This window comes from Schistocerca cancellata, chromosome 2, assembly GCF_023864275.1.
Source record: "Schistocerca cancellata isolate TAMUIC-IGC-003103 chromosome 2, iqSchCanc2.1, whole genome shotgun sequence".
Taxonomy (NCBI): domain Eukaryota; kingdom Metazoa; phylum Arthropoda; class Insecta; order Orthoptera; family Acrididae; genus Schistocerca; species Schistocerca cancellata.
The window spans coordinates 100,352,773-100,379,573 of NC_064627.1; the positions used below are offsets into that span (position 1 = coordinate 100,352,773).

Genomic DNA, 26,801 nt, shown 5'->3' on the forward strand with positions numbered 1-26,801 from the left:
AAATGAGAGCTTTTTTCAAAACTGCTATGAAACAAAACAATCTATACTATATTTTCAAATTAATTAAGTAAGCAATGTCCTAGAGAAACCTCGGACAACCATCCTAAGGTGTCATATACAGTTACTTCTGCTGCATAGGTCTATTAAAATTATTTTGTGTTGAAAGACTCCTTAAAAATTTGTGGTGACTATCGACCCTGAGAGTGATATATCTTTGCCATAACAGGCTCTCTGACCCATGCGGGCCTGTTGTGCGCGGCTATATTGCTTTTCTGTTCTGTTTTATACCGCCGACGGTGTATGACTGCAAATATTCACGCATAATAAAGTTGTCTTCATTTATTTTGGTGTGTTATTTAATGATCGCCGCCGCTCCGCGTATCAGGAATAGTCACAAATTGAATCTAAGGCATATTGTAGACATTGGAGAGTTGAAAAAATAAAGTGCACATACTATAAAAAAAAAGAAAAGAAAAGATGCTTGGCTGGTTCGGTGGTTCCTGAAGTTCTGTTAACATCTGAACGGAGAATATTGTCAGTCAGTATTAGACCTCACACATTCAGTACATATTGACAACACATAATATTTTGAGTTCCATCAACACTGTTCATCAATATTTCTAGTGTTGACAATAGGTCAACACGCCCCCGCAGACTGTCAATTTATTGACAATGTTACTGAACGTTTGAGCCCCCTCTGATCTCGAATGCCGTGTTGGCTTTCCGCGATATGTTGCTATACTCTTTGGAATAAAATGTATTTTAGGTCAGGGAAATCAGCACTCGTGTTTTCATGACCAACTAAAAATGGAAAATCATGTTACAGATAACAGGATTTTTTAGCTATTGATTTTTCATTAGAGCTATGTTGGGTGTAATTAGTTATTGTCTCTGTTGACACACACATTCTGTCTCTGAGATAGAGCGTCACATCTTTGCGTCGAAGTGACAGTTGTTGCTTACAATGTGTGAATAATGTAAACAAGCTATGGCAGATCTGAAAAGGGATCTCGACGAGTATCTGTTAAGAAATGACAAATCACAGACAAAGTTTAGTATCCCTGCTGTTTTTCCAGCCACGTCGGTTGGTAGGTGGTTTAAGAGATCGGGCGAAAATGAAGAAGCACCAGATGGATGGTTTGCAGAAACACAGAAAGATTGCTGTCCACGTATGGTTAGTATAGTATAATTTTCCCTATAATTCGTAATGAACACCTGAAAGAAGCGGCATTTCGTTTTAAAGCCTCCTAACTGCGTGTGCAGCGTGACCAATTTATCACTGTAGAAATTGATCATAAACATAGACGTTTGTTATGAAGAACTAGTGTACCTTCATAAATGAGCTACAGTGTTCATGAAACTTGGGGTACATATTACGTATTGAGTAAGTTCCTGATTCAATTTCGTATCTGCTTTCAGGGCCGGATTCAGAGAATCACAGGATTTTGTTTTTGCCTCGGAATGGGTTGCCTCTGTTTCATCCTTGCTGCTATGTATACACCTGTTCTGCTCTTGAAAGCAAGAAAATTCGCGCTCCTGTACACATTAGGCAGCTTATTTGTAATTAGCAGGTATTGTATGACCTTATTTAGCATGTATTTAGTTAGAATTTCATTAAAGTGTAACATAATTGTAGTAAACAAGTTGGAGATAGCCAATAAAGCTCTAAGGCCAAAATCATTAGTGAAGGAACAGTATTAGTCTGCAATCACTATTTGTCACTATCATATGTATGATGCCGTATAAATTCTGTGGATATGATTATAAAAGAACCACTGAGATTAGATTTTGTTATTGTTCTGGTGGTGTTACGTATATTTAGTAGGTTACATTGGCTTAACATTTTACAAACCTGAATACAATGTGTGTAAATGAAACTGGCAATGAGTAAACCTTTTAGTTCAATAACGCTTATCTCGGACATTACATTCCTTGAGTGATGGAAGTATCCCTTCTGTGCTGGGATTATGAGTTGTTGTACAAACTGTGTTTGTCTTGATGCTGTAGGCCTACATTTGAATTGAATTTCTCAATGTGTTTCCCTGCTATGGTAGCCCCTTTGTTTCTTGCTGCTGTTTAAGGAATTTGTTACAATAGTTCGCACAGAGATGTAGGATGAAGTAAGGGGTGTAGCCAACAATATCACTATATTATGGGAAGATTGGTGTCAAATGTGAATTTTTATTGGGAATTAATAACAGCTTCAGCTGTATTTAGTCATTTATTATTGAATCACTAACAGTTTCATTGGACTAATAGCCACATCTTCAGGTGAACATACGACACCTGAAGATGTGGCCTTTAGTCCCATGAAATCAGTAGTGATCCATTTTTGTTTTTGCCAGTGTGTTTCAGCGATAGATATCTTTGTGATTTTTTAAAAATTTGTTTCGTTCTTTTGTGGTATAACAGTTGAGTTGACTGGTCGTTTGGTCGTCACATGTGTTGTTGTATATAATGATGTGTAAAATTTATTTAGAGTTATTGTCGTTATGGAGCCAGTTATTAGTATTATATTAGAGTCAGAAAAAGAATGTCTCTGACAACTGGCAATGCAGTTTCTAACTCTCTTGGCAAATGCCTTTCCAAGATCGATGTCTGGAACACTCCTCTGTGATGCAGACCAGGGGGAGATTGAGTCAATAATTAAATCACTGAAGACTAAGGACTCATGGATATGACGGAGTGCCTAGCAGAATATTAAAGTGTTGAAAATGGCTATAATGTGGGGGTACAGTTAAGTGGGGGTTGCCCCAGGGATCAGTGTTGCGGCGACTCCTGTTCTTTATTTATATAAATGATATGCCCATTAGTATTACGGGTAACTCTAAAATATTTCTGTTTGCTGATGAAACTAGCTTGTTGGTAAAGGATGTTGTGTGCAACATTTGCTTGGTTTCAATTAGTGCAGTTCATGAGATAAGTTCATGGCTTGTAGAAAATAAACTAACGCTAAATCACAGTAGGACTAACTTTTTACAGTTTCCAACACACAATTCAACAAAAACTGATGTTTTAATTTCACAGAATGGGCATGTGATTAGTGAAACAGAACAGTTCAGATTTCTAGGTGTTCAGATAGATAGTAAACTGTCACGGAAAGCCCAAGTTCAGGATCTTCTTCAAAGATTTAATGCTGCCATTTTTACTATTCGAATGGTATCTGAAGTGAGTGATCGTTCGACATGAAAATTAGTCTGTTTTGCTTATTTTCATTCGCTTATATCGTATGGCATTATATTTGGGGATAACTCTTCCCATTGTAAAAGGATATTTTTGGCTCAGAAACAAGCAGTTCGGCCAATAAGTGGCGTAAGTTCACTAACCTCTTGTCGACTGCTGTTGGGTCTGGATATTTTGGCGTTGGCCTCTCAGAGAGAGAGAGAGAGAGAGAGAGAGAGAGAGAGAGAGTGAGTGTGTATTCCTTACTGCCATTTCTTGTTAACAACATTAGCTTGTTCCCAAGAATAAGCAGCTTTCACTTAGTTAATACTCGGCAGAAATCAAACCTGCATTTAGATCAGACTTCCTTAACACTTGTGCAGAAAGGTGTGCAGTATACTGCTGCATCCATTTTCAATAAGCTACCACTTGAATTTAAAAATCTTAGCAGTAATGCGCGCACTTTCAAATCGAAACTGAAGGGTTTCCTCATAGGTCACTCCTTTTCTTCTGCCACAGAGTTCCTTCAAAAATTGAGCTGATTCTCGTTGCATTGTTGACTGCATTTACTCAAACTCATGGCTTGTCTTGTTTTGGGTTCATAAACATTTTATTTTTATCTATTATTACTTTTATGTTGTAATTTTATGTACTGACACATTACATGACCTTGGAGATTTGCTTCTCAATTTGGTCCTATGGAACTTGATGTCTAAGTAAATAAAAATAAAATCATATTCCGTATCATCAGAGTTCACCTGATAATCTTCTGCTCCTGGGTCATCATGGCATCAGTCTTCTCGTCGTACTACAGGGATTTTGATTTTCGATTAAAATCATTTGATTAAAGAAGGGAACAGGGGGAAACAGTGAGACAACTCAAGTGAAACTGGATATATTCTTGAAAATACATAGAAATGCAAGGCAGTCTCATTACATATAGGTGGTAACTTGACAGCACACAAATTTAAACTACACAGGCAATTCGCAGGTTTGCCGTGGGCCAAGCCAAAAGTACATGAAAAAACATAAAACACAATAAAAATAATAACTAGGCCAGTTCCTAGAGAGAGTATTGAACAGTAAATTACAGATGAATCTCCAGGATTTGAATCCCAAATAAAGGTAATGATCCAAGGTTACACACATTGTGAGCACAAAGATAGTGGCAGTGCGGCAATGATAACAGCTGTAGCGTTGCGGCCAGTAAGAATCACAAAACTACAGCTTAATCACGCATGGAACTGCTATGAGCATACTGTTGTGAATGTCTAGGCAAAAACTGAACATAAAGGAGTGTGGTTGCTCCCAAGGTGGTGGATACAAACACATGTATTGTGACTAATGGCAGCTACTGCACTGTTGCTGGTCACAAAGTAAAACCTACCAGTACTCCAACATACTGAGGCTGAGAGTAAGTCGCTCAGCACTTTTGTTACCTGAGACTCTACACACTGGTTGCTTCCTATGGGAGCAAAAGGTGAGGCCAACTTAATTGCAGATGGAAATGCCAGTGGCCACTTAGGCTTTCTGCTGAATGTCAGTTCAGCATGCCCATGCACAGGTTTGGTATTCGTGGGGGTAGTGCCAACTCTTTGACAGCAGGGAGGGGTTGATGTCCCTCCATACCCCTGCTGCCTTAGCTTGACTTCGTTACTAATGGACAGATTTATTTCATCTTGAGCATTTTACAGATTAAATGATGGGTGATAATGAAAATTGCTCCACCCCGTCATTCCATAGCTCTATTTAGACAAGCTATTGGTGGCCTCAATTGGCTTGCGAAAATTACTTTTAATGTATAAATATGCTGATTAAATTTGTCACCTTTTTAATTGAAGGGTTTGTAGCCATTTGTCACCTATCACTGAACTCTTTATTTCTTAAGCAGTTCAAATCTGTTGTAGGGAACATCTGCTTCATACTTTTCTGATACGAAACGAGCCATTGTTGAGCTTTTCACTAATCCTGTAATGTTCCAAATTTTTCAATAGTCTTGTGTGATTCACATAATCAAATCTTTTGTTAAATCAATGAAAATACCTACTGCCCTCAGCCTAACAAATGGATCTTTTAGCACCTTACAAACAAATGAATAAAAAGCATGTTGTATTGATACTCCATACCTGAAGCCAGACTCCACTTGTATGGCAAGTTGTATGCCCTGACATGTGCCTATGTTCTTCTATACAATTCTTTCTCAAAAAGTTTTCAAAACACTGGTGGCAAAGAAATTGGCTAATAATTTTGTGTGTACTCTTTTTCACCCTTTTTATAAACTGGTTTTTCTAACAGATTTCTGTCCATCAGGAAACTGACCACTCCTGATGCACATTGCACAAGTGACTGAACGCAGCCCAGTGATCATAATCCTAATTAACATTTCATCCTACCAATGGTAGTACTTACAATTCAGTGATGTAATAATTGATTCAGTTTGTTATTGCTTGTTCCCTGTTGCTGCATGTGATGTAGTTATCTTGGAACACTTGCTCTTGAGAATTCTATGTATTTCCTATAGAAATAAAATGCCAACTGTTGACAAGAAGTGATTATTAAATACTTTACACAACTATGGTGGATCACAAACAGTTTTATTCTCAAACAAGAGAAGTGTAATGTGTTGAGCACGTACATTCTGCCATGACAAGTCTTTCACAATTGATCATATAGTTCTAATTTTGTTGTGAGAGCTTTTTATTCTCTTGGACAGAATAACATTGCTATTGAAATGAATGGAAGGGGTATAAATGATGAGTTACAGGTAGCAAATGTATTAAATAATCATTTCTAAAATGTAGTAGAAAGCATAGAGTCAAACAGAGAGTAAAATCACAGTAGTATATTTAAAAAGTAACTCATAAAATGCAGTCTTACAAATCCATCACTAACTTCTCCTTCAGGAATTAAGAAAATTATGCGTTCCCTCAAAAATAAAAGCTCATCTGGTTTTGATGGTGTTTCTTATAGAGTATGAAACATTTGCATATGACATTGTCTGAAATATATAATGCACCACTAAGTCGAGGCATTTTTTCAGAGAGACTGAAATATGCTATTGTTAAACTCCTCTATAAGAGAGATGGTAAGAGAGATGTCAGTAAATACCATTCTGTTTCACTGCTGAAATCATTTTCCAAAAATTTTTGAGAAGGTGTTTCTGTTCTGGCATAGTATCTCACCTTATCAACAATAATATTCTCAGCGAATCACTCTGTGGGTTTCAGAAGGGTTGCTGTACGGAAAGTGTCATTTTCATGTTCACCAGATCTTACAAGCCTTAAATAATAAAATAATGCCGGTTCATATTTTCTGTGACCTGACGTAGGCATTTGTGTCAGTCACAGTATTCTACAAGATAAATGGAAGTTGTATAGGGTTGATGGTACATCCAACCAATGGATAATGTTATATCTAACCAAAATAATGCAGGAAGCTTTACTTAGTAATTCAATCAATATAATCTAGTGACATATTTCTGACAGGTTCAGTCCTAGGTCCACTGTTTCGCATGTATGTAAATGGTCTTCTGCCAAATATATAACAAGCAGAATTATTTCTTTTTGTTGATGACTCTAGTATTCTAATCAGTGCAAGCATACATACAGGAACAGACGAAATGCTAAACAAAGTTCTTAAAACTATCATTGACTGGTTGTCTGTAAATGATCTCATCCTCAGTTTCAAAACGAGACATCCTATTCAGCTCTGCACATATGGGTTTATTACAATAGTAATAAGTGTAACACAGGACAAGGAAATAATAATAGGGTGGAAACTTCAAAATTCTTAGTGGTCCATGAGAATTTAAATTAGAAAAACCGCACTTCTGAGCTCCTAAAACAGCTTAGCCACGTTTGCACTTAGAATCATTGCAAATCTTGGGGAGGTACAAATCAATAACACGACATATATTGTGTATTTTTGTTCAGTAGCATATGGAATAATGTTCTGAGGTAACTCATCTTTAAGAAAGAAAATCTTCATTGAGCAAAAATGTGCTGTGAGAATGTGAGTTCTCACTCATAATCATCATGTAGACATCTGTTTAATAAGTTGAGGAATTTGACTACTTCTTCACTGTACTGATTAGATTAATACTTGTTCCATAGATCATGAATATGAAGTGTCGACTTCATAATGATGTGGATCATGTCAGTTTAACAAAAAGTTTTTTTACGTGCCATAATTCAAGAGGTTTTTTTGTGACTAATTTTATTAATGCACCCCTTTCTGTGCCAAAATTAGATTTAACGCAGAGTAGTGAAGTTTAGCCTTTCTCTTAGTGTTGTAACTATGCACATTGCTATTGCTTTTGAATTGAGATGGGTTGTTAATAACAAATTTCATAAGTGAATATATGTTGTACGTCTACTGTGAACATACCAGGTTTGTTAAACAAATGTCTTGGTTATATGTTTGTTGCCAGAATTTGCAATAACCCTTATAGCATAAGTAACTGAACTCTAAGTGTTTCAGTAGATCATCAGTGTATTTCTTCCAATTCAATCTTTCATCAGTGCACATACCCAAAAAAGTGGACTATCCTGCCTTAGCGACAGCCTTCTGTTCAAACACTATTCTTGTTAATAGTGTTGTACCATTTACTGTACATAACTGTAGATACTGTGTTTTATCAAAATTTAATGAGAGTCCATTTGCAGAGAACCATTAATAATTTTCTGAAAGCTAACGCGTGTGTGTGTGTGTGTGTGTGTGTGTGTGTGTGTGTGGTTTTTTTTTTTTGTCAGCAAAAAGAACTAGCTTTGCATCTTTGTGAATATACATGGTGTTTCAAAAAGAATACACGTGTTCGAATGCATATGTTTATTAAACTTTAAGAAATACCTCTCAAATTCAGATTACAGATGTTCAATATGCAACACTAACAATATCACATCAATATTTGCTTTCATCCCATACTTGGGCAAGCATGTCCTTTGTCACTGATGTTATGGCAGTACAGATCCGGTTCTTCAACTCTTCCAGGTTCTGTGGGAGTGGTGGTACATAAATGTTGTCTTTAACAAAACCCCACAGGAAGAAGTCAGAGGGTGTCAAATCCAGTGACCGTGGAGCCCAGCTGAGACATTCTAAGTCGCCAGCTCCTTGATGACCAAGCCAATGATTTGGTAGAGTTTCATTCAGATCTTCACATGCTTGGCACCTCCAGTGAGGGGGAGCCCCATCTTGTTGAAAAATGAATCGGAGGATCAATTTGGTGCCTCAACGTGAAATGTCTTTGCACTGTAATCACAGAAACTTCAGAACACAAAATTATTTCTGTTGTGGAGTACTCATTTTAAGCATATGACAGTTACCAAGCAAAACAGAAGACAACTGACATCTAGCAGCTATTAATGTAAACTAGACTATGTATTTGTTTCTCCAGTAGCCAAGCCGAGGAACAGCAATCGATAGTTTAGACAAAATAATACTTTGTAATACGTGTATTCCTTTTGAAACACCCTGTAGAGTGGCAAGTCATTAATATATATTGAAAACGATAAGGAACCAAGACTGAACCTTATGGGACCTCATTCTTGGTACCTCCCCACTGGAGAAATCTGCTGATTTTTTGCACATCATGCGAACCGTTTATTTCGACACTCTGTACTCTTCCGGTTACCTAAATATGAATTTAACCAGTTGTGCACTGTCCCACCCATACCACAATACTTAAGCTTATGTAGAAGAATTCCATGATTTATGCAATCAAGAGCCTTTGAGAGATCACAGAAAACACCAGTTAGTGATATTTCGTTATTCACAGCATTTTTATATGATCAGTGAAAGCATATACAGCATTTTCTGTTGTAAAGCCTTTCTGAAAACCAAATTATGATTTTGTTAGTACTCCATTTTTACAAATGTGTAAATCTAGTCTTGAATACATTACCCTTTCAAGAATTTTGGACAAAGCAGTAAGAAGTGAGGTTGGGTGGTAGCTGTTAGCATCAGCCGTATCCCCCCTTTTTAGGCAATGGTTTAACAATAGCATATTTCAGTCTCTCAGGAAAACTGCTCTGTTTCAGTGAGCTATTACACATGTGACTGAGAATCCTACTTATCTGTTGGGAACAAACCTTTAGTACTTTGTTGAAGATGCCATCAATTCCATGAAAGCTTTTACTTTTGAGTGAGTTTATTATTTTCCTATTTTTAGAAGGACAGACAGGCAGAATTTTGATTTTATCAAATTATATTGGTATTGCCTCTTCCACATATAGCTTTGCCTTTTGCAATGAACATGTGGATCCTATTTTCTCCACAACACCTAAAAAATGATTGTATTGAAAATATTTTGAACCTTTGAGTTCTTGTCAATTAACTTTTCCTTCAGTTTGATGGTAATAAAGTCTTATTGTGCTCTTGGTTGCTGTGTTTCCCTTTCTGCACAATATTTCAAATTGTTTCAATTTTTTTTATCAGAGTTGCTAATCTCAGACATAATACACACACTTCTAGACTTTTTAATAACTTTCCTTAATATAGTGCAGTATTTTTTATAATATTTGACTGATTATGGGTCATTACGCTTTTTTGCTATTAGATACTTTTCCCTCTTACAGTTATAAGATATTTTTATCCCTTCAGTAAGCTTATATGCTTTGTTCGAATTATATTTCACTATTTTTATAGAGAAACTGTTTTGGAAAATACTCACAAACGTGTCATGAAACAAGTTATATTTTAAATTAGTGTCAGGTTCATGGTACAAATCATCCCAATCTAAGTGCTGCAAGCTTTCCCTAAAATTTGAAATTGTTAAATTGTTAATTGAACACACCATTTTGGAGGACTGTTTTGTATTAATGTATGGAGCAATATCATATACTGTAATTGTGTGTGCATCATTATCAGAAAGACTATTCTTAACAGGATAAATGTTTATTGGATTAAATTTAATCTTGGTCAATGAAAATATTATCTATCAGTGTGCTGCTTTCCTTTACTATCCAAATAAGAAAATCAATAGCTGATGTCAAACTGAAAGAACTGAATAGTACTTCAGCATCATTATTGCTGTCAGAGCCTTTCAGAAAATGTACACTGAAATCCCCACAAAAAATAATTTCCTTCCCTCTGTCTGACACGTAGTTCAACAAGGAATCAAAATTTTTCAAGAATAGTTGAAAATTTTCCATTAGAGACCTCTGCAAAGTCACAATTATAAAATTGCCATTATTTGGTTAAAGCTCAGGGGCACATTCTTTTATATGTTACTCTACACAAAATTTTTAGTTTCTAAATTTTTCACAGTATGATAACCCTTATAATATATGGCAACTCCTCCTCTTATCCGTATTGTGTCTACTTACATACGCTGAAAGCTTATATCCACTTACATTTACCTTTTCCATATCTGTGACTACACGATTTTTGGACAGACAAAGCACTTCTATTGCATTCTCTGTTCCTAAATCTTACAGAGAAACAAGAAATTTATCTACCTTGCTTCTTAATCTCCTGATATTCTTTCCTTTCCTACTGAGATGCAACCCATGCCTAGTGAAATCCAACCTACTAATAGCTTCAACAGGAATCAAACCCATGTCTGACCCAGCAGCTGCCCGAAGCAGCCGAACCAACTCCATATTGACCCTCCTTACAGAGCTGTTCAGCTTGGGCTGATCATACTGCATGGAAGCAAGCACCAACCCAACATTTGTATGGTTCATTGCAGAAGCTATTTTTTTATATTTATTCCCTCGTGAAGTTTTTTGTAAATAGTCAACTACAGTTCAAAATGAGCAGTTATGTACATAATCATAATCACAGAAGGAAAAATACATTCATTACTCCACATTAACATTGACTTTCGCACAAAGACAGGTGAACAGTGGTGCAACAAAAATTTTTGATCACTTACCCAGTTATATAAAAGGGTCAGTCCATAGGAAGTGGCCCAGTGATGGTTGCTTAACCATTTTTAAATATTTTAATTTGTTTATATGTGATTTCCCTATATTTGAGAAGTTCAAAACAGTTTTTTAAACTAATTTATCTTGCACCTTTACTGGTTGGTGGCCATTTTTATTTGTAGGCGCGTGAAGGGGTCCAATAAAAATTAAGTTGTTTGCTTGACCACTTTTAAATATTTTAATTTTTTTATATGTGATTACCGGTAGTAACACTGTTCACGTTTACGTCACACTTCACTTAGCGTAGACCGGGACTGTGTCCTAGGCATGTCCGATGTTAACTGACTGGGCACGGCCCGTGCTGCCGGAGTTGTTGTTGTTATGCCGGCAGAGGTCGCGTCCGAATACTCGCGTGCCCTCTGGTGGACGGGACTCTACTTGTGGCAACTACCGTCAGTTACGCGCCGTGCCAATGCGCGCCTCCCGCGATCTTTCTGGTGGCTACTGCACTCCTCCTCCTTCGGGGGGTGAAGCCACTGTGATCCACTGCGTCGGAAGGTGGAGCGTCGTGCAGGAGCGATGACCTCCACATCCATTGGAAGGCCGGAGTCGAGGGGATCTGCCAACCCTCAAGCCGGAACCTTAGAATACGGCTGGAAGTGACCCACACGTAGAGGCCCCCGTCGTCCCACAACCGGAGCCCGGGACAGAACGGGCAACAAGCTGTCTAACTCCGGATCCTGTTCCACCTCGGGAGGGGCAAGATCCAGTGGCGGGGACGATGGGCAAGGGACAACCACAGGTGAACCAGCCTCCTGAGAAACCGGGCCTGCTAGGGGGGCCGGCTCTTGCTGGGGCATCTCTAACGATGGCGATGCCGGTGCTGGAGCTACTGGAGGTTGCCAAGGCCAAGAACCATCGCAGTGTGGCAGAGTCACAGTGGGGAGAGGAGGTAACGTCCCCTGCGAAACCAACACAGGTGCCGGCAATGGGGAAGCCGGTGTCCGAGAGGTCGGAGGGTGGGTGCCCGAACGTGGACGTAGCTGATTTTGGTGACGACGTACCACCTGGTCCCCCGCCTGCAAGGTTAGAGCCGGCGGCCATTTCGGCGCAGGACCACCGCCGGTATCCAACGTGGACCAGACCGACATACCCAGTGGAAAGCCAGGTACTCCGTTTTGTGAAGACTGGCGAGGACCATGTCGGAGGAGGTGCAGCAGAGTCCTAGGTTGACGCCCATGGAGGAGCTCTGCGGGGCTGCGTTCTCCCATTGGTGTGGTCCGGTATGCCGTCAAGAAAAACGTCAATGCTTCCTCCGCAGGAAATTCGTGCACATACTTTTTCATCTGCGTCTTAAATGTGCGCACCATGCGCTCGGCTTCCCCATTCGATTGTGAATGGAAGGGGGGAGAGCAAACGTGCCGAATACCGAACCGCCGACAAAAATCCTGGAAGGTCTGCGAAATAAACTGCGGTCTATTGTCCGAGACCAGGGTGATTGGCAGACCTTCCACAGAAAAGATTTTTGCTAGTGCCTGGATTGCAACTTCTGAAGTGGTTGAGGAGCAGCGAACCACAAACGGGAATCGGGAATAAGCATCAATGACAATAAGCCAAAAGCCATTGAGAAACAGGCCCGCAAAATCGATGTGAACACGTTCCCATGCTTGAGTTGCCAGCGGCCATGAAGAGAATGCTGCCCTGGGAGATGCTTGTTGGCTCGCACTCTGGGAACAGGTGGCCACCAAGTGCTCAATTTCTCTGTTTATACCTGGCCAGTACACATGTCTGCGAGCCAAGGTTTTAGTACGGGAAACACCCCAGTGCCCCGCATGTAATAACGTGAGGACCTCCCTTCGTAAACTTGCAGGAACAACCACGCGAGGAGCTGTATCATCGGTAGCCAGAAGGAGAACTCCTTCCAAGACCGAGAGGCGGTCTCGTAAAAGAAAATAATTACGAAGAGGGTCCGAGGCCCGGCCCGGAGGGCGGGATGACCACCCCTGCTGAATGAGGCGAACTACTTGCTGGAGAACCAGGTCAGCTGCCGTTTCCCTGGCGACTTGAGAACTAGTGATCGGGAAGCCATTAACCGCTTGGCGGGACACCACATCCAAATGAAAACACACAATCTCCTCTCGATCGAACGTAGGATCCGGGCCCACCGGAAGACGGGAAAGAGCATCGGCGTTGGCATGCTGTCCTGTAGGGCGAAAATGAATGTCATAATGATACTTAGAGAGGAACAAGGCCCAGCGCTGTAGTCTGTGGGCCGCCCTATCCGGAATCTGAGAGGCGGGGCCAAATAACGATAATAACGGCTTATGGTCAGTGATTAACTGAAACTTCGTGCCATACAAGAAAGGGTGAAACTTGGTAACAGCTTAGACAATGGCCAAAGCCTCTTTTTCCACCTGGGAGTAGCAGACATTTGTAAAGGCTGCTTGCGTCTGTGTATGTGCGGTTGGATATGGGTGTGTGTGCGAGTGTATACCTGTCCTTTTTTCACCCTAAGGTAAGTCTTTCCGCTCTCGGGATTGGAATGACTCCTTACCCTCTCCCTTAAAACCCACATCCTTTCATCTTTCCCTCTCCTTCCCTCTTTCCTGATGAAGCAACCGTTGGTTGCGAAAGCTTGAATTTTGTGTGTATGTTTGTGTTTGTTTGTGTGTCTATTGACCTGCCAGTGCTTTCGTTTGGTAAGTCTCATCATCTTTGTTTTTAGATATATTTTTCCCACGTGGAATGTTTCCATGCGGCTTCCGCTTGTCACACAGCAGGTATCCAATAAGATACCTGCCATTTGGTCTCCTGCCATGGACGACTTTGATCTTTCACTCGATGTACCACAGAGCTTGTTTCAACAGATGAATCATAATGAATCATACTGTGATTTTATAGTCTTTACGTGAGGCAGAGCTTTGTGACACTCCATTGTGAAGTATCTTTTGACAATGATTGGCAATTGTGTTTCTTGCTACAGCAAGCAGCACTTAGCATATTCCCACTGCCATACATCTCCGTTTTTTCTGCGGTCAAGCATCTGGATATGTAGGATTGAAACTTGATAACATGCATGAGTTTTGAAGAGCTTCCAGAAATAATATCAGTGGTTTCAAAATTATTTACTGTTAGTTTTAGGTAACTAATTTAGAATAACCCTGTATTTGTCATTCAGTTCATCTGTATTTTTTTTATGTCTTGCCAGGTTTGCCTTTTGAGATTAACTTTAAATGTCTGCATTGCAACTGGACTCATACTTATAAACCTTGAGATATGACTTTTCCTTGATTCCTTTCAGTATTGCTATCTGTACATCATATGGCAAGGTATCCCTAATTTTTCTCACAATGTGTCACTCACGTAGAGAACCCGCATGATCTAAAATCTTTTTGGATCACATGAAGAACAGATTTGGATGAGTTACTAGCCAACCTGGCACCACCGTTTGTGTAGTCAGTTAGTGTATTATCATGATCAACATGTGTTGTGGATGATTCGAAGACTCACTGACCAACTGTTAAATGATAGTATTGCATGGAGACTTAAGCTCTTAACTGGCAAGTGATCAGTGTATGAACTGATTATTCGGCTATGAGGTTTTGCTACACATCTACAAAGAAAAACAGAATACAGAGAATTTTCCACTACTAAGCTCAGTGTACACCATAAAATTTTGGGGTGTGAAGTTAGTTTCTTGTTGCAAGCAAGCATAGTTTATTATTCAACAAAATTGATGGTCCATAAACTTACAAGAGACAATATAGGATCATTCCATGTCAGATTAATCAAATGAAAGCATTTTCCAACCTACTATCTCAAATTTGGATGAAACTTGGCTTATTTGTTCTCCCTAGGCTGATAGGTAACCATATGGAATTTTAGCTTTTTATCCCTCTCTGTTTTAATTTTATGGCACTTCAAAGTTAGGAAGTTTCACAGCTTTTTACATTGTGATGTAATGAAATGACACCTGTCAACTCTCTCAAAATAAATTACCATTGTTTTATACTTTCTATCCAAACTGTATGCAATTTGGTTGTTATTTGCTCTTTTCTCTCCTCCCCCTCCTCCTCGTCTTCATTTTGGCTATATCAAGACCACTTTAATTCGGATCAGTTTCATTTCTTTTGGTCATTAACAGTTTTAAATATATGAATATATTTCTTTGATGAATTCTGTCACAATTTCTTGTATTTTGTGGTCCATACAGTCATAATGTTTCTTGTCATCAGATATAAAACATGTAGACTTAACTAATTTTTCGCCTTCAGTAGTGATAGTGCAAGGGCCATATTTCCAGTGGTATCCAAGGGGTTTGTCCTGGACAGTAAAAGAATACTTTCACTACTTACCATTGATACTGTGGCAATGTTGATTCTTTAACTGTACTGCAATTTTTGAATTGAGACTTGGCAGTGTAAGAATGTGGAGCAAGTTCTTAGAAATTTAGATGAAAAATCTTCAGTGAAGTGAGTTATAGCACATTGGATCCTGTGCCTTGTAACAGTTGCAATCTATCAATGAAAACCTGTGGTGTCATTTTCATCGCAGTGTTCTTTGTGTGTGTGTGTGTGTGTGTGTGTGTGTGTGTGTGTGTGTGTGTGTGTGTGTGTGTGTGTGTGTCAGAGAGAGAGAGAGAGAGAGAGAGAGAGAGAGAGAGAGAGAGAGAGAGAGAGTGTTGGGGGGGGGGGGTAGTGGGAGTAGTCTTTCTCTGTAGGACATATATAAAGGATGCAGTAGCATACACGTGGAATTGGGTTTTCAGATATTAGCATTATTACGAGAGCTTTATAGTTTTCTTCAATTGGTACTGCATTAATTAATTAATGGCGCAGACACACACCATCTGCTAAAATACACCATTTGGGGCAAAGTGGACAGAAATTAGGAAAAAAAAACTTACTTTAGTTTCTGCATATCCCCTTTCAAAATTTGAATAAATTTCTTATAAATTGCATAAATCCAACCATTTTCTTTCAATGCTTTTTTACTGTGTGTGCTACATCTTTCAGAATACAAATTTTTCATCACTTTGCTAAAAATTATTACAAAATAAGTGTCCGACCCCGGTAGCTGAGTGGTCAGCGCGACAGACCGTCAATCCTAAGGGCCCGGGTTCAATTCCCGGCTGGGTCGGAGATTTTATCCGCTCAGGGACTGGGTGTTGTGTTGTCGTTATCGTCATCATTTCATCCCCATTGACGCACGAGTCGCCACAGTGGCGTCAAATTGAAAGACTTGTACCAGGCGAGCGGTCTACCCGATGGGAGGCCTTCGTCACATGATTACAAAATCAGTTACTTTATGTTTCAGTTTCTCCTCCTCAGTTCTGGTTCTGCTAATAAACACTTTTCTTTAAAAATATTCTGTGCGTGTTGAGAGGATTGTCGGCAACTGAATTTATTTCCCGTTTGTTCGTTACTGGTATGTTATCAACCAGCTAGTCCATACTAGCCGCTTTTTCTGCTAACCTATTGACTTTTTCAGTAGAATTTCATTTTATGCCACTTTAGCATCTAAAGCAAAGCATCTCCTAATTTTTGAAGTTCAAATTTTGCTCAACCCTTTTTGCAATCCTCATTAAGTATATACGACTTCAAAGGTGAGCACACTGGTTCTGTAAAATTGTTTTTAAAGTGTCCATTTCTTCTTCTGTTTGTAATTCTGTCATTTCTGTGTTCTCACTCTGGTAAAAGTAATCATAAATACCATTATCATCATTGTTGGCATGAAACAATGTTCTACGACAAGATGCACATTACTTTTCTCCTGGTTTTAGTTATACTCTGTTTGAAAGCAGCAGCAGCGTGACTGCTGTACAGTGACTACTCAGTGTTTTCTTAATGGCTTTAGCATGGATCACAAAATTTGTTTATAGAAACTCATATATTTAAAAGGCAAACACAGTTAAGAAAAATTGTTATATCATCACCATCTTTTCCTGTTCATAATTTAAATAAATAATTTCTTCTTCGCAAGAGTTACTTAAATTTTCTGTAGCTCTTTTTTCAACATTACTTTCTTGATATCATACAGTCTGTATTTACATTCTAGTGTTGCACTTACAAGTCCAAGCATCGTATGTATAAAAAATTCAAATAATCTTCTCACAGAAGCGTTCTTATTTAAAAGAAATATTTTTTCATTAGTGTACAACTTCAACTGTTCTGGCCAAGGACTGTCATGGCTATGATGGCAGCTTGCTTTATGAATGAATGTCTCAAAGTTTACCGATTTGACAGTGTCAGTGCACTGTCGTCATTTATTGCCGCTGAAGGAACATTTTAGAATGTAGGGTCCTAAATTACAGTCTTCAACAAATGATATTGGTGTGGCACTTCTTTAATGGATAAAAGACGTTTCAGAAACAGTACCCAAGGTTGTAAGAATAGAATTTGTTTCTGTGAAACTATTCAATAAAACAGTTAATCTTTCCACACTCATCATGTTACTTGTGCAGAGTGTTTAAAAAAGAATGACTTGATTTCAAAACTCCTTATTGGTAGAAACATACTACAAACATGGGATGAACTGCAAAATACTCACAAAACTTGAAATTTTAGCTGTCCTATTAGAAATGCTCAGTGTGTCAGTACATTGGTTGTTATTTGTTTTTAACTTCTTCTATGTTATGAGGTAAAGGGGAGAGGAATCCACTTTCCTTCAAATATCTCCAAAAGAAAAAAATCATGTGGGGTCATGTCTGACAATCTTGGAGGCCAAGAATGCAGGGCAGTGTCTCTGGGTCTCGTGCTCTATCCAGGGTTGAGGCAGTGTGTCAACGAGAAACTGAAGTTTGTTGTTGTGGTAGTGTGGTGGAGCTACATCCTGTTGTAAAATGAAGTCATCAGTGTGCTCCTGAAGCTGTGCAGCATTTCACACCACTCAAACATTTGCTGAATTCTTTCCGTCATGTCATCAGAAGTGCGAGGTCGACCTGGGCTCTTACCTTTGTGTGCAGGCAAATTGTTGAGTGCAGGTGGATCAGTGTCAAAACGCTGATTGAAAGCACGCTGGACCAGGGTCACTGACTCACTCTTCATAAAGTTCAGCTCATAAAACACCTTCATTCGGGTGGAGGCTGTGTTCCTTGTGATTGGCTGAAAACTGAGAAGACATGTTGACTGACATCTAATGGTGATTTTCTCCAGAATACATTTCCTTGCTGACATGTCCCGTGTTTTGTAGTTATTACTGTCCAAAATAGGTCATTCTTTTTGGAACATCCTGTATTTTCACTACCAAGATCACTGTAAACATGATAAAGAATGCAGTACATGTTGACCATCAAGTACTGCATAAATATGTATACTGCCACAAATACTGGGACAATACATCATGTCTGACATAATCAACACTTCTGAAGTCTTTTCATTTCATGTTTTGATATGTTTCAAAACTTCATACTATCAAACGGAAAACACACTCAATAAAATTATAAAATTATGAGACAGTATTGCTAGCAAGGTACTTACCTTCAGAATGCGAGAAATATCAGTATTGCCGATAGGCACATATAAAAATACATGACACTGTCCTAGCTTTCAGGACTAATAGTTCCTTCCATGGAAGGAGAGAGAGGTATGATGCAGAAGGTTAAAAAGGAGGGCTGTGGAATGAGGACGGCCTCCCATGTTGTTTAAAATTAGTGATATATCACAAAAATCACATAACTATCAAAATTTTCATCTATTTCAGATAGTTTTCCTGTCTTTCTTGTAAAATTTGTGTTTTGCAACTTACTACTTGTTCACTTTATAAAGAGCCATGACACGGTGATGGATAGGAGTTGTTGTCTCGATAAGTCTTTCGACAATGTAATGGAATGATACTCATTTGTTTCCAGTCACTACCAACCTTAGTTTCCAAGAATGTGTGCTATCCTGATAATGTTGTATATGTATTGTTTCTCTGTATTTATCTTGAATGATGCATCATGCTGCTTCATTGAGAGTGACAGCTTCAATTCCTTGCATTCCTGTTCACATGTAAGGACAGCTGTGGTTTGGAGCCAAGGCCACAGACTTATGCTAAACGTTGCAAAATGCTGCAACATTGAAAAACAGAAGGATAAACTTCTACACCCACTTGATCAATCTAGAGAGCGAGTTGCTGCCTACAAAGGAGAAAGTGTGGTCAGCCTACAAATGTTCCTTTAGTTTAGTAATGCTCATCCTGGCAAATGTATGACGTAACTGCTGCGTACTTTGTAGGAGAGGGTAGCTTTCTTGAGAATATTAAATGTAAACAATTTGAAATTCAAATAGGCTACATACATGATTTCTGTGACCTTAAACTCCTTGTGTTATGTGTGCTTTAGTTTATGAGTACGAACACATGCTGAACACACTGTCATTTGCTAATTATGTTGGACAAGGTTGGCAGTGCCACAGCAGCTGTCAATACCGACCAAGGATATTTGACTTATGTATTGAAACAGCCACTCCCATCAGTTGCTGTGCTGTGGCTTTCTTCAGTTTCTCTTCTTTGATAAGCCATGCGCTCTCTATGGCCTCATGTGTTCCTGCATTTCTCCAGAAGCCAAACTAATCTTCAACGAGGTTGGATCTTACCAGTTTCTCCATTCATCTGTAAATAGTGTCAGTATTTTGTGACCATTAATTATTAAATGATGAATTGGTAATATTTAATATTCACAACTGCCTTCTTTGGAATAAGAATTATTACAGTCTTCCTGAAATCTGAGTGTATTTTCTTGTCTCATATATCTTGCTCACCACTGGGAATATTTTTGTCATAACGAACTTTCCCAAATATCCCAATAAATCTGTAGGTGTGTCATCTACTCCAGGGAACATATTTTGTCTTGAGTCTTTCAGTGCACGATCAAATTCTTCTTCCAGTATCATATCTCCCATCTTATCTTTATCTGCTTCCTCTTCTCCTTGTATAATATTGTTTTCAAGTTTATTTTCCCTGTATGGACCATCTAATATATTCCTTCCATCTTTCAGTCATCCCTTGCTTACTATGGGTTTTCCATCAAAGCTGTTAATATTCATACAGATGCTTCCATTTCCTCCAAAGGTCTGTTTTAATTTTGTTACATGCTACATCTGTCCTTCTCATTGTCACACTCACTTCTCAATTAATGAAATATTATGGCTTGGCTGGTTGGATTTCACATCAAAACCCAACATTTCATCGCCATCTGCAAAGGACATTATAAAGGGATATTGTAGCCTCTTTGAGTGCCCAATTCACACTCTGGCTCGGTACTGTCACGTGTTATCTGTCTTTAAAATGTTCTCTACAGATGGGGACGAAATGTTGGACTTGATGTGAAATCCATTCAACTACAGCGTAACAGCCCAGAATATTTTATTAATTGTAACATTTCTGGCCATGAAAATTTACATTTTATAGTTGTGCATACTTCCATAGTCTTGGATTTCTCATCTAGCCATTCGTGTTCTTCCAGTTTTCACTTCCTGTCAATCTCATCTTGTTAATCATTTGTATTGTTATTTGCCTGCTTTATTTGCTGCTTTCATCAGTTGGGTTCAGTCATTTCATTCATTAGCAATGGATTTCCACTGGGCCTTGTCATTTTGCCTATTTGATTCTCTGCTGCCTTTGCTATTTCACCTCTCAAGGCTACTTGTTCTTTATCCATTGTGTTCCTCACTGTTGTTTCATCATTGTTTAATACTTTATTTAACACTGTCATACATGAGCAGATAAAAATAGACAGACTTCAGTATTTGTTGTGAACATTGTTAGGGTTGTTGCATTGAATGTGGGGAACAGTTATTAAATGAACAGAAATCTCTACCTTTCTCCAATAACATTGTGCACTTTTGATGTATATGTCTAGTTTTACTGAAGAAGAATGTGGTGAATGTTTATTAATACTGCCCATTAGCGTACTTCTGTACGTGACTTGTGAGTGATTATTATAATGATAAAATTTTCGGCAAATGTGTCACCCACATTCAGAATTTTTCAATGATTTGGTCTCAAAACAACTATGCATGAAGCCCCAAATCTGACTGACCACACAAGACCATAACTGGTTATACGAAAAAGAAATTAGGTATTAGGTTACCATCAGAGTGAGGGATGTTCAGTAAGTAATTCAACACATTTTTTTCCATGGCCAATTTCAGCTGGAAAAAAATGGAATTTGTTGTGGGACATGTGGAATATTCCTGTTTCATCCCCATAATGCATGAAGCGCCAATAGTTGCTATATATAGCCTTCAAAATGGTGTCTTTAATGGAGGTGCAGTCCAGGCAGGGTGCTGTCATTGAGTTTCTTTTGATGGAAAAGTAGAACATTGCAGTTACTTATAGGTGCTTGGAGAAGTCTACAGAGACCTGGCAGTGAACTAAAGCATGGTGAATTGTTGGGTGAGGTGTGTGTCACCATAGCAACACAGTCACACAAACCTGCCCCGTCTCCCACATGCTGGCTAGCCTCAATCATTTGTGACTTCTGTAATGTTGGAACATGCAGACACGCTCATTCAAGTAGAGAAGTGGATCACAATTGAACACCTGGCTGCACAACTGGACGTCTCTGTTGGTACTGCTGACACACTCGTCCACAATTTGGGGTACACGAAGGCGTATGCCTACTGTTTTCCTTGCTGCCTGACAGAAAATCATAAAGAGCAGAATTGCTTGCATGGTGCAGGCTGACTGTGACAGTTTTTGTCGAACATTGTCACAGGTGATGAAACATGAGTTCAGCACTTCGAACTGGTATCAAAACAAAATCCATGAAGTGGTATCACACCACCTCTCCACCGAAGAAAAAGTTCATAACCACACCCTCAGCCAGTAAAGCCATGACGACAGTCTATTGTGACACAGAAGGGGTTATTCTGTATGATGTTCTCCCTCATAATGTAACAATCATTTCTGAAATGTATTGTGCTACCTTCAGGAAACTTAAGAAATGAATCCAGCATGTTTGTCACCACAAAAATATAAATGAACTTCTCCTTCTCCATGATAGCACAAGGTCTCATGCAAGTTTGCGCATCCATGAGGAACTCGCAAAACTTCATTGTATTGTTCCTCCTCATCCAACCTACAGACTGGACCTCACACCTTCTGACTTCCATCTGTTTGGCCCAATGAAGGATGCACTCCACAGGAAGCAGTATGTGGACGGTGGGGAGGTTATTGATGCAACAGGATGTTGGCCCTGACATTGACTTGTACAATGTTGCCATGCGAACATACAGACCCTCCCAGCAGAATGGTATAAGCCATCACATTGAACAGAGATTATGTTGAAAAATAGGGTTTTGTAGCCAAAAGAGTGGGGAATAATATGTTGTGTTAGAATCCTGAATAAAACCAACCTGCTTTCAGAAAAAAAAGTGTTGCTTTACTTTCTGAACATCGCCCGTATTTGTGACAACCATCAGGAAACCAATACATTTTAAAATTGCTGACTAGAATAAAATAGAGGACAATAGAAAATCAAATTACAGAGGTAGGGACTGAAAAATGGTTTTGCTTCTAAAAAACAGTAAAGGGTCGGTACAAAGAGTTCTGACTTTGTGCTTAGCAATAAAAGGGAGAAAAATTAAACCAAATACAGCATTTGTGGCTCTAGAGAATGCATAAGCAGTGGGAGGTGAAATACACTGTTCAAAACCATCTCAAGATGGGAGACAGCCAAAAACCAAACACGTAATCTGGAGTGTCTACATACACCATGTGAGGATAACAAATGTGGGAAATCAAGGAAGACAGTTTAATTTTTTTCACTTTTGTGTAACCCATATACCCAAGAGCAAGACTGTGTGGACAGTAAGGAAGATCTCCAAAAACTGTTGGATGGAACTGATAGCCTAGTTAGACAAAATAAAGCAAGTAGGGAAGTGGTAATGAGCAGTCTTAAAGAAGATGGCCACATGCTTGCCATCAGAATTGAAGATGACACAGACAGAATAGGAGGAAAGTTACTCTAAAAAGTAGTGTGAACCAAGAAGACCGAAGAGATCATAAAAGGATCGTGACAGTATCAGGTATACCTGTAGTTGACCACGAAACTCACCTACAGATGTAACAAAATTTTTAAGTAAAACACACGTTCACTAGGACACAAGCTCCCCAATTATACTGTTATCATTGGAGGAGACTAATCATCCAACAATAATTATTAAATTCTTTCTCTGAAAACTGTCTAGAACAGATAAGCTGGGAAACCCACTTATGATGAAAGTATATTGGAACAAATAGACCTGACCTCTTTTAGGATATCCACATTGCAACCGGTATCAGTGCAGCAACAACAATTACCAAAGTACAAAGGGCAACTAAAACAAGTAGAAGGATTTATATGATCAGCAAACCAGATAAAGAGGTAGTAGTGCCATATCTCAATAAGGAACTCGAAACACTTAGCTATGGAGAACAACATACAGAACTGTGGCTCAGTTTTAAAAAAATGCATGTGATAGATATGAACCTAGTAGAAGGCTCCTCTGTGGTATACAGTCACTATAAAGAAGTGCCTAAAGAAACTGAGATTGCTGCATGATAGTTGCAAAAAAAGCATAACACTATAGCTAATGAGGTAATGAAACATTTCTGGCTGTCGAAAGGGCAACACATGAAACCTTCAGTCACTACTGTAGCAGAAAATTATTGAAAGTTCTCTCACAAAATCAAAAAAAAAATCTTGTGTCATATGTAAACTCTGTTAGTGGCACCTAAGTTGGTGTCCAGTCAATCATGGATTAGACAGGAACTAAAATTTATGATAGAAAATAAGCAGAAATATTTTGTTTGTAAATAAAAAGCCTTCTTTGCTGCTGCAAGAGAAGGGTTTTTTTATTTACAAAACACATATTTCTGTGCTTGCTGTGGAGGATGGCTATGCTAACACACTCATTAAAAACAGGAATGCTTGGTTCTGTTTCCAAAATTTCCTTCATACACTAAAATCCAGGAGTGTTACCCCCCCAGTTCAGCTCTCAGCAAAGATGAATGATATAGATAGTGCCAGTGTTGTTGAGAAACAACTTAAATTGCTAAAATCAAACAAAGGTCCATGGCCCAGTGGAATCCCTACCAGCTTCTATACTAACTTTGCAGCTGAGTTATTGCCTTTCTTAAAAATAATCTATCCCTTGAATAAAAAACCATACACAGTGGTTGGAAGAAAACACAGGTCACATCTGTCTTCAAAAAGAGTAGCAGAAGTGATTGACAAAACTGCTGTCCAAAATCGTTGACGTTTATTTGGTGTCAACGTAGAACACAGTCTAAGCTCAAATATAATGAGGTATTGTGAACAGAATTACCTCCTCCATGCCAACCTGTGTGGATTCTGGACCATCAGTTGTGTGAAAGCCAACTTGTAATTTTCACATATGACATCTTGAAAGCCATGGCTCAAGACAGTCAGGTAGATCATATCAGATATTAAGTGAAATTTGTGACTGGGTTGAAGACGTCTTGGTAAGAAGGACACAACTTCTGAGCTTGGATGAAGAGTTATCAACAAATGTATAAGTAACTTCAGAGGTGCCCACAAGGAAATGTTTTTGGTGCCCTTGTTGTTCTTATTGTGTATTAATGACCTTGCAGAAACTATTAAAAGTAACCTTAGACTTTTTGCTGACAATACAGTGACCTTGGGTGAAGTAATGTCCGAAAAATTTGCACAAATATTCAGTTGTATCTTGACAAGATTTCATAGTGGTGCAAAGATTGGCTGGCAACATGTGTGAAATGTTCAGAAGTCTAAAATTCTGGTCTTCATAAAATAACAAAACATAGGATCCGGTGATCAAAAGATTGGGTCCCAGGTTCGATTCCCAGCGGGGTCAGGGATTTTCACCTGCTTCGAGATGACTGCGTGTTGGTGTTGTCCTCATCATTCCTGAAAGTGGTGATATTGGACAGAGCAAAGTTTGGGAATTTGTACAGGCACTGATAACTGTATAGTTGAGTGCCCCACAAACCAATAATCATCCAGATGTAGTTGAAAGCTTTCTCATTTAAAAGAAGTTTACTGAAATTAAATATGATGTGCAGTTCAGGTAGTTTTCCAGTGTGAGAACATACTAGAATGAGTTCTGTGGAAAACTAATTCCAGTCATAGGGTTGACTAGTATTTTCTTTCTACCACCTGATACTTATAGCCATGGAAGAGACAGGATGTTGAGGAATAAAACCAGTTGAGGGACTTGGGAAAGGAAATATGAAAGACAACTTGCTGGCTTGTAGGGTGTCCACAATAACTGTAATTCATGTGTTTTGCAACACTAATAATGAATCATTTTATGAAGGGTAAAGAAACTCCCTGAATGATGAAATTTTTGTGATGGATGAAGAAAGTCCCAGAATGTTTTAGCATTAAATAATGCTGGTAGCAAAGAAAAGGCATACATAGAATGAATTTATATATGTTTTTTGGCTGCAACCTGCATTACATAAACCAGTTTCCATCATACAGTCACAAGAACGTTTATCTTCTGGAATGGCATCAGGTTTTTGAATTTCCAATACAAATTGTATTTCTATACTTTCAAAAGTAAATTTTTTAAATGTGTATTAAGTTGAATTATAACAAGTTTTTGATACAGTATACCTATACAGTTCTATTTATTGCAGTAGTAGTAGTAGTAGTAGTACATTTTCATCATACTAATTATAGAACTCTTTACATTTCAGCTTTTCATTTCTCTGGGGTCCTCTACATCACCTGCGGCATTTGTGTTCAAGGGAACGATTACCTTTTACCTCTGTCTACTTCGGTACTTTATTTGCAACACTATATTTTGCACTGCATGTTCAGAGCACACCATTCACTGTGCTTTGTGCTGCGTGTCAGATTGTTGCACTTCTATGGTTCCTCTTCAGTTACATACCTGGTGGTCAGTCTGGTATCATGTTTTTTACGAGGCTGTGCTCTTCTACTGTCTCGAGCACTGTCTCCAAAACACTGCCAGTGTGATGAACGTCTTTTGAATGAAGTGGAGAACATGTTAAGAAAGTTCTTGTGAATGTAAATCATTTATACTTAACTGACAGTGCCTATTACCAAAGCAAAGGAATGTATTTATTTAAATGATATTATCAACATATAATTTTTTAATAAAATCATGATGTGATCTATTTTTTTATGAATGAGTGGGGAATGTACGTATATTGTAAGAAGTGAAATCACTGATAAATAAATATATATTTCTTAGAAGTTACTGAATATTTATTTTCTTTTAATTGCAAGTTAATGTGGAGGTATTGTTGAAAGGAAAGTGCGAGTATTAGTTGAGGACCAATTGGATGAAAATCAGTGTGGGTTTAGGCCTCTTAGAGGTTGTCAGGACCAGATCTTTAGCTTACGGCAAATAATGGAGAAGTGTTATGAGTGGAACAGGGAATTGTATCTATGCTTTATAGATCTAGAAAAGGCATATTACCGGGTTCCTAGGAGGAAGTTATTGTCTGTTCTACAAGATTATGGAATAGGAGGCAAACTTGCAAACTTTTGCAAGCAATTAAAGGTCTTTACATGGATAGTCAGGCAGCAGTTAGAGTTGACAGTAAATTGAGTTCATGGTTCAGAGTAGTTTCAGGGGTAAGACAAGGCTGCAACCTGTCTCCACTGTTGTTCATATTATTTATGGATCATATGTTGAAAACAATAGACTGGCTGGGTGAGATTAAGATATGTGAACACAAAATAAGCAGTCTTGCATATGCGGATGACTTAGTTGTGATGGCAGATTCGATTGAAAGTTTGCAAAGTAATATTTCAGAGCTAGATCAGAAATGTAA

General features: G+C 38.6%; 1 protein-coding gene across 1 annotated transcript; it reads left to right on the plus strand.

The window, feature by feature from the left end:
* Positions 1 to 755: 755 nt before the first annotated feature.
* On the plus strand, positions 756 to 26,217 carry LOC126143917 (uncharacterized). Its single transcript, XM_049915457.1, has 3 exons — positions 756 to 1,174; positions 1,420 to 1,571; positions 25,695 to 26,217. Exons 1-3 carry the CDS (start codon positions 989 to 991, stop codon positions 25,975 to 25,977), a joined length of 621 nt encoding a protein of 206 aa, XP_049771414.1. The 5' UTR covers positions 756 to 988; the 3' UTR covers positions 25,978 to 26,217.
* The last annotated feature ends 584 nt before the right edge of the window (positions 26,218 to 26,801 follow it).

Coding starts and splice junctions, on each gene's coding strand:
- LOC126143917 (XM_049915457.1), top strand. CDS start 989: ATGGCAGATCTGAAAAGGGATCTCGACGAGTATCTGTTAAGAAATGAC. Junction 1,175..1,419: donor AAGATTGCTGTCCACGTATG/GTTAGTATAGTA, acceptor ATCTGCTTTCAG/GGCCGGATTCAGAGAATCAC. Junction 1,572..25,694: donor AGCTTATTTGTAATTAGCAG/GTATTGTATGAC, acceptor TTTACATTTCAG/CTTTTCATTTCTCTGGGGTC.